The sequence below is a fragment of the Telmatherina bonti genome (assembly GCF_933228915.1).
Source record: "Telmatherina bonti genome assembly, chromosome: 21".
Classification (NCBI taxonomy): domain Eukaryota; kingdom Metazoa; phylum Chordata; class Actinopteri; order Atheriniformes; family Telmatherinidae; genus Telmatherina; species Telmatherina bonti.
The window spans coordinates 6,321,024-6,335,077 of NC_136630.1; the positions used below are offsets into that span (position 1 = coordinate 6,321,024).

General features: G+C 36.9%; 1 protein-coding gene across 3 annotated transcripts in view; it reads left to right on the forward strand.

Moving 5' to 3' along the window:
• LOC306771905 (ankyrin-1-like) overlaps positions 1 to 14,054 on the forward strand; it is a 191,151-nt gene that overhangs the window by 102,861 nt on the left and 74,236 nt on the right. For all 3 annotated transcript variants that reach the window (XM_079261231.1, XM_079261232.1, XM_079261233.1), the window contains 8 exons: positions 358 to 456; positions 2,648 to 2,746; positions 4,495 to 4,593; positions 6,314 to 6,511; positions 9,491 to 9,589; positions 9,736 to 9,834; positions 12,464 to 12,661; positions 12,918 to 13,016. In XM_079261231.1, coding sequence (XP_079117357.1) covers positions 358 to 456; positions 2,648 to 2,746; positions 4,495 to 4,593; positions 6,314 to 6,511; positions 9,491 to 9,589; positions 9,736 to 9,834; positions 12,464 to 12,661; positions 12,918 to 13,016 — 990 coding nt within the window. The remainder of the gene's footprint in view (positions 1 to 357; positions 457 to 2,647; positions 2,747 to 4,494; positions 4,594 to 6,313; positions 6,512 to 9,490; positions 9,590 to 9,735; positions 9,835 to 12,463; positions 12,662 to 12,917; positions 13,017 to 14,054) is intronic.

Here is a 14,054-nt window from a genome sequence, read left to right on the forward strand (position 1 = left end):
TGGAGGGGGTGTAAAAGTTGGCAAGAGAGAAGTGAGTTGTAGGGAAAAGGATCCATTTCAGTGTAGCGTAGTTTTTATTTTTTATAGCATACAGCAGGCTCAATTATTTCCACACGCTTGTCTGTTTTTTTATGCAGAAGCTTTAAAAAGAAAGAGAGGGAGAGAGGGAGAGAGGAGGGAGGCAGAAAAAAGTTCCCTCTTTGTACTTTACTTTCCATGCAATGTTCCAGATTTGTTCTCCGCCAGTTCTGCCGAACTTGCAAAGCCACACACAGACATTCGGGACTATTTTCATGCTTTTTAATGTCTCTATATTTTTTGTTTCTTTGTATGCGTGTGTTTATGTGTGTGTGTTAGAATGGTTTCACGCCGCTGCATATTGCCTGTAAGAAAAACAGAGTGAAAGTGATGGAGCTACTTCTGAAGCATGGGGCGTCCATACAGGCTGTCACAGAGGTAGGTGTGTGTGTGTGTGTGTTTTAAATGACAAGATATCAACTGGAGATATTTGGAAGCATGTCTACACAACTTACTGTTTCCCAGAATGCCACCACATCAACAACAAAACAAAGTATACACATCTAGTATCAATGTTTGGATGAATGATTGGTCTTTCTTACTTTGTGCTTATTGATTATTACATCGTTGTTCAACACTACAGACTAGTTAAAGTTATGTCATTTCAGCCCCTTTAGTGTTATTAAGAACTGAATTTAGATGAGTTGTAAACTGAGAGCAACCCAGCTGGTTGTGATGCTGGACTTCACCAATGTGATGCTGTAAAACACAGTGGGACTAAATAAAGTGGAATTATAATCTAATCTGGCCACTCCTGCTGGTTCTTTGTCTGCATGACTCTAAAAGTGATAAAACCAAACAGAGCTGAACAACAAATAATAATAATAATAACATTTAACACCTTAATTAAATATTTCTTCACAAGTTAAGTATGTTTTTTGAGAAATATATAATAAATTGCTTCTTATCTTGCATCCCATGTAATTCTTTGTTTAATAGTTAAATAATTTGAAGTATGTTGAATGTGTTAAACCATCTTCCCAAACAGTAATAATGTAAGAGAGATTAGATCTTTGCTGTTTGATTCCATGTGGAGTCACTGATAGCTCAAAGCACGTGAGACAAAACATCACGCTCTGGACTGACAGCATGGTTTTTTTATATAAGCGGAACTTAGATACATTACGTAACTTTTTCTACCTCAAAACCCCACGTGCTCAACCTCTTTGATGGCACAGTGACATCTATCATGTGCATTTCTAGAGCTGCTGCTACCCAGCAGCATCCCGAGGCGGGGAGAAGAAGAAAAAAATCTGCGACGTGACGTTTCGTCTCATTGTAAAATAAGAAACTGGTTGTTTTGAACACGCAACGTTGCAGATTCAGAAAAGAAACGCAAGAAGGTTAAAAGAGAGAAAGAAACAAAACAAGAGTCATTGTGTAAGATCATCTTCTGCTGGCTGGAGAGAGCGAACAGGTCAGGATGCAAGATGGATGCTGGATTAGCCATCGATAGGCGTCGTGTGACGGGTAAATGGCAAAAGTTCTGTCGTGTGTCTTTAAAATTCAATATTCACTCTTTACTAGAGCTTGTCTTAACCTGTTTGCTATATCTTGTGTGGTTTTTCTTTGTTTTAACTCATAAATTTACAGAAGGTAAATCGTTAAATAGAACGCTAAAAAAAATCGGGTCCAGTATGGAGCCCTGAGGAACACCAACATGTGGACGTAAAGCATCAGATGTATATTTATCAAATTATTTCATCCTTTGATGGAAACAGGATTTTATATAGTCAACAAACTCAATGGAAAGTTAAATTGTTTTTGCAAAAGAATGGATAACAGCATCAAATGCGTTCTGTAAGTCGTGGAAGGCAGCTTTCACAACCACACTTTTCTCAAAAAGAACCGATATTGAACTGATTGGCAATTTTCGACAATGATTTTTGTCACGGTAACAGCAACAGGTTTTAATAAGGATACTAGTCCAGGATTAAAAATAAGGTTTCTATCCTGACAAAGATCACACACTCCTTACACACACCCCTACCATGAAGGACAAACAAACCGTGAGGGCACCACAATCCATAAATTGTTTCATAAAAGGTCTCTTTAATGAAAACCTTGGCTGCTGCTCTTAGTCATCTTCTGTTTTTAGATAAGATCTTTTTACTTTTAATAAAGCTTTCATTTTTATTTTTTCAACCTGTAGCCTCTTTGAGATCTTGTGATGTGAAGGGTAGTAAAAATCCAGTGTATTTTTATGATTATTCAAACACTTCAGATTTATGTGCACTAATTTCATAACAATACTTAGTCATAAAAGTGAGTATTTAAAACATTTAAATCTTAATAGTTTGTTCACAGCAAAATAGCACAACGAAAGAACATATTCTGATAAACATGATCTACTTAGGTGCATCTTTTTGCAGAGTTTTTATGGTTTTATTAGGTTGGTTGACAAGAAAAATATCAAGTTTTCATTATAAATTTCACATAAGAAGAAAGAACAGTCTGTATGTGGTTTCATCATGATACAGCATTTAAACAAATGAAGAAAAAAGCAGTTATTCATTTTATCCATTTGCTTTTTTATTATCTTTTCTTTTCTGCGTGTGTCGACATCCAGTCTGGTCTGACACCGATCCACGTCGCAGCATTCATGGGACATGAGAACATCGTCCATCAGCTGATCAACCACGGGGCTTCACCCAATACAAGCAATGTGGTGAGTTCAGGAAGTTCATTATTTTGCTTTCGTCTTCGTGACTTTTTGTCTTGAGACCGTCATCGCTCTAAAGTTAGATCTGCTGACAAGAAGTAAAGTAAATTTTACACTGTATGAAATTCATCCAAAGATGTCTGAATGAAACTGTGATTGTCTTTCCTCTTGTTGTCTGACAGCGACACAGTTTATTCACTGTTTTCCACATATTTCTGTTTGCCTTGGAGGTTTGTGAAATCATAAAGACCAAACTTGATTGTTTTAGCTTGTGAAGCTTAGTTTGGACTTTTAAATGCTTACAAATTATTTACAACTCTTGCTAACATTCTCTTCCAAACTTCTCACATTGTTTCACATGAATTATTTAAACCTAAACAATTAAAAGCACACAATATTTCACAGAAAAAGAAAGTACTTAATGACATATAATGAAGTTTACTTCAACCAGCTGATACTTAGGCTGGAAATGCTGCTTCCATACTCATTCATTCATTCATTTTCCAAACCGCTTATTCCAATTCAGAGTCGCGGGGAAGCTGGAGCCTATCCCAGCTGGCTTTGGGCGACAGGCAGGGTACACCCTGGACAGCTCGCCAGTCCATCGCAGTGCTTCCATACTGTTGCATTGATATTGGCATGATGTTCTTTTGTTTACATTTGGATCCTTTAATTGACCTTTACTTGTACTGAAAGCAAAGTAATGAAGAGCATAAACAGATCCACGAGCCAGAGAATAAAAACTCCTGGTTTTCCAACACACGGATCTGTTCAGAAAGCCTCTTTCATTCCAAAATAAGTCCTCAGTCTGACAGTTAATCACAACGTTGTCATTGACAACATTTAACAGTGTATGTTTTGTAAGGCCTGACACAACCGATCTGATGACGATATCAAAACAGAGATGCAGACCTAAGAAAACAAATAAATATAATGAAAACTGCAATAGCTGCAGTGAGGATATAAAAACATGTCAATCAATAGAAAAATGTCAACAAAAGATAAAAGGTGAGATAACTAAATGATTTGAAATGAAGAATATGATGTAAAAGATATGAAGCTGATAATGATATTTGTTGAAAGTACACAAATGTGTGTCCCTTCACTGAGATTTTTTTATTAAAAGAGGTTAAAAAAATCATTAAACGTGTCATTATAACTCCTGTCAAGTATAAATAAACCACTTTTTACCTTAAAGACAGTGAGTAAATGTCTACATTTTGTTTAAAATTAATCTTATGATCCAGAAAAATGTTCTGAAGTCATTCCTCCATAATCTGCAGAGAAAATCCCTGTAAGATGAGATCACATTTATGACACATGACATGTATGAACTGACAGGATCTCTTAATGCCACATTGTGGAGCTACAAACTCTCCCACCATCGACGTTAAGTTTGGATTCACAGTGAATGAGAGAAAAGAGTTGAGAACAAGCAGGACAGCTGGGGAAAACGAGCAAACAGAACCCAGCAGAGAGGAAGAAACCAGGGGAAAAGAGTTGTGCACACGCAACTCTTTGACACAAGTATTTGGTCGCCCACGCTGTGTCTGTGGCCAGGTTGCCGTAGAAACAGAAAATTACGGGACGTCAGTATTGTGAGTTGGGTGTGGAGAGTGAAGGGGGTCGCTCTATTTCCATCTCCCCTTTTCTTGCCTCTTATTTTATATGCAAGTTTTAACACAAACAGAAACCTTCAATTATTTATCAACCTATATTATTGCTTATAGGTGTGTGTGTGTGTGTGTTTTCAGAGGGGGGAGACAGCACTCCACATGGCAGCGAGAGCCGGACAGTCCGACGTGGTCCGATACCTGATTGAGAATGGAGCACGAGTTGATGCCAGGGCCAAGGTAAATTATTACTGTCACTGGCAGTAATTTCAGTGTGTGTGTTTGTGACAGTCACCAAATGTTATGGTAGGTGTGTGTTGATAAGTCATGTGCATATGGTTGTTCTTTGCACATGTCTAATTTCAACAAACCACTTTGCTCTGTAAACAGACTTTATTATACACATTAAAAAAGTCATCATTTATCTTTGGAGTCTAATAAAATATTTTTATTCTTTAATGTTTATGTTTTTCATGTGATGTTTTTGCTCCTGTTTCATATAAAACCCGCAGTTTGGCCTGATTGGTCAGCTGATCTGTCTGAAAGGGTGAAATTCAAGTGATTTTGCTCTTTGTGTTTGAGTTGGGCTAAATCAATAAATAAGCAATAATTCTGCTAATGTCTCCAATGATGATCCAGATGTTTTTAGCATTTAGCTCCACAACAAGCTAGCTAGAAAAAGTGAAAACAAAAAGGACAACAAACAAAAAGAATTGCATTCATTATCAGGTAACTGTAAAGCTTGGCAGAAATATTGTTTGAAACCAATGAGAATCATTCAGCCATTTATTCAAATAACTTCCCGCCAACCAAAGCCCAAATCAAGCTCTCTGTGTGGCTAACACCATGTTGCTGGATTAGCAATGCTCATATGTTACTTTTCTATTTAGTCCCCAGTCTTCAGTAGCTGTGGAAAACACATTTAATGCATAGTACCGTGATGGTAGCATATCACTGTGTTGTAAGTGGCTTACATCCATTACATACATTTCTGCTGAGAAACAGCGTGCAGCTCACCTACACATGTCGGTAATGGTATTTCTTGGTTGGACAGTCAACAGATTCAATCAAACCTCTAAAACCTTCTCCTTCAGCCAAACTGAAACATGTCTATAGCTGCCATCTGACATCAGATTTGTTTAGTTAAAAGCTAGCCACTGGTTGCTGATTGGATGGTTGTTGTACTGGATGCTTAGCTGTCAGATGAGTCAAAGTAGCATATAATATGCTAGCTTCAGCTAACAGAGGTTGTACTGGACTTAGCATCGAATACCACAGTGCCACACACTTTGCACCAGAACCTCACAACAGCAACAGCAAAGTCTCTTCTGTTGCTTTTTCCAGACTGTTGGCAAACAGCTTGGTAAACTTGAAGCTACGTTGTGGTGATAGTACAGTAACAAAGTATGACCAGGTGCTGGTTAAAACTAGCAATAGTCATACAAACGTTTAAGATATAATTTAAGAAGTTGAAAATAATCACCTATCTGTATTAAATGTTTCGTCCAAATATGTTTTACAAGGTCAAATTTATGCCTAAGAAATCTTTCTTTCTTTGCTTTATATTAAGTCTTTTTCTAAGAAATGACTCCCTTTAGCTGTAAAAGTCTCTCTGCATCACGGTTTAGGCTGTAAATGTTGCCGTTTTGTTTGACTTATTTCACTTATAGAGTTGTTTTTTGGTGCAATACGGAGCTAAAGGCTCCTCACGAGTCACTTTACTCTGACCTTATTTTACCACCAGACAGTGGTTCTGGGTAGCTGGGATCTAGGGAACATAAAGCAACATCCAGCAGCTAAAAGGTTCAGCACACGGCTGATGATGTGACCAGAAACCAGACTCCAGATAAACAGCTGATTATTGCTTGGTGTGTAATTCAGTTAAACATATCCGCTTGAGATGCTGTAAAGTGTCTCTTATTTTGTTTTTTGTTTTTTTTTCCATTAACAAATTCATTAGGATGACCAGACGCCGCTGCATATTTCCAGTCGTCTGGGGAAGCAAGATATTGTGCAACAGCTGTTAGCCAATGGCGCGTACCCAGATGCCACCACCAACTCTGGATACACACCTTTACACCTGGCTGCCAGGGAAGGGCACAGGGATGTAGCTGCAGCTCTGCTGGACCACGGCGCTAGTCTGGGCATTACTACGAAGGTATATTGGATGTGTTGGCAGATGTTTGTTTGAGCTGTTAAGGCAAACGGATACACACAAACTAAAAGATCATTACCCTTAATAATACACACATACACAAAGGGATACGCTCATACCATTAAGCTAATTCAGAAATAGCAACACTTGGCCTGCTTTGCTGCTGTCGCCGCGTTTCTCTGCCCTGAACAGGAATCATTTAAAGTACAGTCTAAACGCTGCGGGGGTGTTAGTTAAAATGTTAGTTGCAGTCAGATGATGGGGGAATACCAGCTACAGCTGACCGCCCGCCATGGAAGAGTTGGGTTATCAGCTCTGAGCAGGGTAAAACAGCGTAGCTGGAGGGGCTGTTTGTCCTGGTTTGACTCAGTTTTTATTGGAGTTTTATTCATTTTAAGTCTTCAGTTCAAACTGCAGTGAAGCATTTAATGGCCACATTTTGTAAAAAGTCTCTAAAAAGGGATTTCAGGTAGTTGGTAGCATCAGCTGTTGCTGTCCTTGTTATTCATAACAGATTTATTGCATTGATTTTTTTTTTTTTTACCACATAAGCTGCAATGCAAAAAGAAAAACAACTGAACAGCTTTACTACTGAGTAAAACTTACTGCGTACAGAGAACAATAATGTTCTTGAAAAATCTTGAAAAACTTGCCGTTGAGTTTACCTGAAAAAGTATTAAGAAATCTTTTAAAAGTCTTGCACCTCACTTCTTTTTTTTTTTTCTCAGATATGTTTATTGAATTTTCAGTGTCAAGAACAAACAAACAAACATTGCTCAGCTACATAAAGAAAAAAAAAGACAGGATAAAAAAAATCACAAGACATCACAGTTATTATCAAGCACATTAGTAAAAGGAAATGACAGTTTTAAATCAGTAGTATCGTAATTTACAAGCAAACAAAAACCCGAGACAAAATGTGGACACATTTTCATCAGCATAGTCGAGAAAAGGTTTCCACGTTCGATTAAACACTTCAGGCTTAGCGTTCACCAAACATGTCAGGAAGTCAAATGGAATGTGTTCCATAATCATCTTAAACCACCCAGAGACAGGAGGAGCTTTGTCAGAGATCCAGTTAGGTAAAATATTCTTCTGAGCATAGAAAGTTAGGACATGGAACAACTTTCTAAAGTTCTTCTTTCCAGTGTGTTTGACTGGAAAACCAAGAAGCCAAAGGATCAGGATCAATGTTCATTTTCAGAATACTCCTCATCTCATAAGTACTAACCCCCAATATGTTTGTAACCTGGGGATAGATCAACAGGTATGTGTGAGGGTGCCCTCATCGATTCTGCATTTAGAACACAATGATGAGGAACCAGGTTTGAACTGAGACGTTTTGGGGATAAATGAACTGAGTTGTACGTCCCAAGAATGGTTACAAACCTCACTTCTGACAATTGTCAATATTCTTCCCTCAAAATGAACCCCTCAAAGACAGAAAGAGGATCGTTGTTTGTTTTCTTACTCAGATTTGCTTTATTCACAACTTTTGTGCAACACATGGCTGCAGATGTGACGTACGGTTGGAGGGCTGAGATTCCAGCAGTTAGATTCATCATGATCAGGTTCCAGTAGAAAGATCAGATCCTTCACAGTTAATGTCAGAAAAGCCAATACTAAGATCTGAAAACATCTTTTAAAAACTTTTAACTTTTTTTTTTTTTAAATCCACAAAAAGTTGTTTCATTGTGATGTAGTTGGCAGATCTGCCTCCTTTCTCATCTTCTCTATCACATGTTCAGTTTTTACATTACACTTTGTAAAAGCTCCCCTGTTGCACACAGCAACTGACAGGACATTACTATAGAAAAACCTGAATAATTTTTGGAGGATTTTATCAAAATAACCTTAAGGGTTATACATAATTCTGTTAGCTGATTAGGTTTATGTTTTGAATGGACATTTGAATTATGTGATCAGACATATCTAACCCCAATTCTCGAATCATAACCCTGAGTTCTTCTATTTTGGAAAAAAATAATAGCTTGGAGTGTTTGATTTGTAGAAATAAACTAAAATCAAACATTTTATGCTACTTTTTATTGGCTCTCAGTACCACTGATGTGCATTTTAAATGATTTGTCCTGGCTGGACCATATGTCTGACCATACAGGGACCTTATTTCATCTTTAACTGACCATTTGAATTGTTTTGATACTTTTTAATCTTTTGTGGCTGAATTTACATTCAACTCATAACTTCTTATCATTTCATAAATTAAAATAAAATTCTAAAAAAAAATGACTGATTTTTAGTTTGTTCATTCAACCATTTTATGCCTCAGTATGTTAAATATACTATAAACTTCTAATAAATTGCATTAGTAATATCTTGAGTGTGCGATGATGTGCCATCTGAAACACTTTATAATGATCAATAATTCTACACCAAATTGTCCATTCCTTTTTTTCTTTATTTCACTCTATGAAACAGTTTCATATTGCATTATGCAGCATTAAACAGTTCAAGATCTTGCTGAACCAATGTATTTTTACATGTCCTAGCAGTAAAAAAATAGCTGAATATAATCAAGCTTCAGTATCCAGTTCAACAAAGAAGCATCCCCTCCTCCATCAGTAGGGATTCACATTGTTTAACCAGGAGGCCACTTTAATATCCCATAACTGTTAGTCTCCTCTCTGTTTGCACAAACCTATAATTAAATACAATACACTCACAGAAAAAACACACAGTCTTGGGTCTAAACCGTGGTCCCGGATCTGAGTTCCCTCATAGCTAAAGAATCTGATGAAAAACATGTCGAGTCTCTCCACCCTGAACATTTGTGTTTTATCAGTTTTAAGTACCGAACTAATCAGTTCTCCATGTTGTTTTGAAATGCTGTATCCCTGAAAATGACTCATAAATTCAACACACGTGGTTTTGTGAGGCAGTCATGTTTAGGATATAGTTCATGAAGAATAACAAAATAGTAAAGTTCATACATTTCTGACATCCTATTGTGTGTTTATCCAGAAGGGCTTCACGCCACTGCACGTTGCAGCTAAGTATGGCAAAATGGAAGTGGCAAACCTGCTGCTGCAGAAGAACGCTCCACCCGATGCTGCTGGGAAGGTGATGCACATTAAAGCTTAAAAAAAAAGCACAAACTATATTTATCCTTATTCCTGTGTGGAAATCACATTTGCACAATCACTTGTCGATACCACCCTCTTTTGTGTGTCACCGTCTAACAGCGATTCATGTTTGTGTGTGTTCAGAGTGGTCTAACTCCACTGCATGTGGCAGCACACTATGATAACCAAAAGGTGGCGCTGCTTTTGCTCAACCAGGGAGCTTCACCACATGCTGCGGCGAAGGTAAGAGTTGAGGGAATTTAGATCGAATGTTCCTCAATGCATTTATGCACCAGAACCTCTCTGTGGCTGGGTGAGAGCAGGCTGACCTAGTTTTCATCACCCACATGCAATCACACTGTGTTCCAAAGGTTCAATATAACTTCCACTACACCAGTGTCTGTCCAGACAGAGCTGCTTCTAAAAGCAGCTGAATCTAACTTTTACCCTTAAATTAGGATATTGAATAAACCACTGTTTAAATGGATTTTAGTTAATGCATTTAATTACCATCTCCAGTCAAAAAAAATCAAGTGTTAGCACCTGTGTTAGCATCCTTTTTGGGCTCTAAAAGAGTAAAACAAGCAGTCCTGGTACTGCTTATTTTACTGTAAACAACTGACTCAAAACCCAAATTCAGACAGTTGTCTTTTACATTTGTTTAAATGGAAAAACAAATAAATTAACCCCACTAGCTTGCAATGTGGATCATTGGAAAATTGGAACATTATCGGGGTTGGTGCATTCAGTATTAAAAATGTTTAATTACAGTAGCTGTTTAACAGTGTTATTAAAGGTCAACCTGCAGGTTAAAAGCTTTGTTGAGTTAAAGTTTAGAAAGATGTACCAAAACATTTTCTTTTGGGAAGAAAACTCATTGAATGCTTCCCAGTTGCATTGTTTTGTTTTAATGTAAAACCTTTTTTACATTTTATGAAAATAAGAGTAACAACATGGAGAATAGTCAACCTGTGTGAGTTTGATGTTTAGAAATAGATCCATACACTTATTACAAGCCAGATTGCCGTCAAACAAATCAGAAAAAAGATTTTTCATTTTCAGGAAAAGATAACAACTGCTAACAATGTAAAGTTTCCCATCATGTATTACATGGTATCAACAATAGAGGCGGTCATTGCTGGCTCTGTCATGTTGTGTCTGTCACCATTGATCCTATAGTTTTGTGCATCCGTGTCCTGATCGTATGATGTCAATAGTACATGATGAGAATCGGTTGAATGGAGGGAACAGGCATTCACTTGTTTAACTTGATATTGATAGGACTGTCTACTAACTGCTATGTTAAACCTTTCTGTCATTTTCTAGATTCTCTTCTCTATAATAACGTCACACATCTGGTTTATTATAGCTGTATCGCTGAATTCCTTTCTCAGGAATGAGCAGAAATGTTAACTCAGTTAGGACTCCTTTAGAAAGCGTTGTCTGTTTAGCTTATTTAAAATGCTAAGAAAGTTTAACTCTATGAAAATTATGAGTTTAGTTCCTTAATAATGCTAGCTTAGTTAAGCTAATTTAAAATGCTAAGTCAATTTAGATACTCACTAATCCTAGTGCAGTTAAGCTAATTTAAAATGCTAAGTTAGTTTAGTTTGTTAATTATGCTAGCTCAGTTAAGCTAATTTAAAATGCTAAGTCAGTTTAGACACTCACTAATCCTAGCTCAGTTCAGCTCATTTAAAATGCTAAGTTAGATTAGTTTCTTAATAATGCTAGCTAAATTAAGCTAATTTAAAATGCTATGTTAGTTTGGTTTGTTAATAATGCTAGCTCAGTTAAGCTAATTTAAAAATGCTAAGTCAGTTTGGATACTCACTAATCCTAGTCCAGTTCAGCTAATTTAAAATGCTAAGTTAGTCTAGTTTATTACTAATGCTAGCTCAGTTAAGCTAATTTAAAATGCTAAGTTAATTTAGCTTTATTAAAATAATAAGTGAGTTTAGTTCGTTAATATTCCTAGCTCAGTTAAGATCATTTAAAAGGCTAAGTAAGATTAGCTTTATTAAAATGCTACATGAGTTTAGTTTGTTATTAATGCTAACTTAATTAAGTTAATTTAAATTGCTAAGTCATTTTAGCTTTATTAAAATGCGAAGTGAGTTTGTCTCCTTCAGCTCTTCTAGCTCAATTTTGCTGCTTTAAAATGCTTGTGAGTTTAACTCCTTAAAAATGTTAATTCAGTTTAGCTCCTTTGTAATGATGTCAGTTTATATCCTTTTAAATGCTGACTCAGTTTAGCTCAGAAGAGCTATAATTCTGTGTCCTAAAAGGAAAATGTAAAGAAATAACATAATTTGCATTGATGGGAAAAAAGATGGTCTTCATCATTATTTCTAAACAAACAAAATGATTTTTTAAGGCTTTTCTTTCAATAATTTCTGAATGTATTCAAACAAAATATCAAGTCTTTGATTTTCAGGACATGCAGTTGAATTTTGAGTCAGTTACTGCTGTAACTTTTACCTGTTTCCAGTCTTAATGCTAAGCTAAGCTAACTGTCTTTCATTCATTCATTCATTCATTTTCTGAACCGCTTAATCCAATTCAGGGTCGCGGGGAAGCTGGAGCCTATCCCAGCTGGCTTTGGGCGACAGGCAGGGTACACCCTGGACAGCTCGCCAGTCCATCGCAGGGCGCTAACTGTCTTGATTTTATCATTCTTCTTATCCATTTAATAACAAGAAACATAAAAAGAAAAGACATCTTCAAAATAGTGTGACTTTTTGCATTCATAAAGTAATGCGACAATATACCTTTTACCTATGTACCTTTCACCAATTTCTACTGGTAAAAATATTATATCTCATCTCATTTTATGATAGGGTTATAATGCTGTACTCTTCTGTCTTTCCAGAATGGCTACACTCCGCTCCACATTGCAGCAAAGAAGAATCAGATGGAGATAACCACCACGTTGCTGGAGTATGGTGCCTCCACCAGCACAGTAACACGACAGGGGATCACGCCGCTGCATCTCGCAGCACAGGAAGGAAACATGGACATTGTGACACTTCTGCTGGCTCGAGACGCTCCCATTAACATGGGCAATAAGGTATAACATAAAAGCGTAAAAACAGCCTCTAATGGTATGTGGGCATTTCATTGAGGTCATACTTATATTTTTTTGTATGTGTACTGTAAATGTGCATTCAACAGCTAGAGCCTTTATTTTACTGACAGAAATAATAGTGCCTTCACTCAGAACTGTCATTTTGACAATTATTTCTTCTGACCTTTACTTGGCTGTGCCTTAAATGACTGTGTTTAAGTCCCTCTGAAGTGCATGCTGTGTGTGTCTGTATCCTCAGTCTGGTCTGACTCCTCTCCACCTGGCTGCCCAGGAGGATAAAGTTAACGTCGCTGAGGTTTTAGTCAACCAGGGAGCTGTCATTGATCCTGAGACAAAGGTAATGACAGTGTTTTGTTTAGTTTTTGTGCTCCACCATTCATTTTTGAAAGATTCACCATCAAACATGGGTAAAAATCACCTTTTCAGTCAGGTTATGCTACTTTTTCCTGTTTTATGTTATATGTTGTATACATATTAAATATTAGACTTTGGGTTTTGTGGAAACTCCTTAATTAACTCAGCAGATGTTATGAACCACCCCTCATTTCTTTATGTTTATTTTTATTCAAATGTCTTGGACTTTATAAAGGTCTTTCAAAGTTTTTCTTTGGACATTGGCTTCTTTTTCATCCATTTTCAATTCAGTCTTTGTACCTTGCTAAGCCCCTTTTCACTGACTAAGGTTTCCAAGCCAAAGAGATTAGCCATTGTTGTGCTTACACATAACAGACATCTCATCAAAAATCTATTTTAATTAATATATTTAGGTTTGTATTGACTATTGTTCAACACATACAACATAGTGTTTTTGTTCTACAAGATGACTCCCAAAGAGCTGCTAAACATGTCTCAGTGTGGATGATAACATGTCCTTAAAACGTTTGAAGAAACTACACAAGTGGAGTATAAAATAGGTGTCAGGTCCAAATAGCTATTTACTGCAGATGAACAGGACCTGAAAGTGATGTCCTAAAGACCCGACACAGCACCTGAGAGATGCATCAGTTGATCCAGCTACTGTCGTCGTAAAGCTCATCAGAAACTGTCTCCTTGGAAAGACGTCTGTCTAGAAGCCTTCAGTGAACAGGGAGAAAAAAGCTGGAATATGGACTGAAAATCAGTAGCAAGAGGTCCTGCTCAGATCTCAATATTATGGAAGCAGTGGGGAATCATCTGGACACTTAATGTTTTCATGGAGGTTTATAATGAAATGAGGGGTATTTACAGACTTTTACATTGTACTGAACCTCAAAATGGAAAACAGCATGTCATAAACCACAGGCAGAGGTGTTAATACTGCTGTATTGATGAATTTAAACTTTAGTTTATTGTCAATAAAATAAGTTTCAAAGCAAAATTTGAGAATAACCATGTA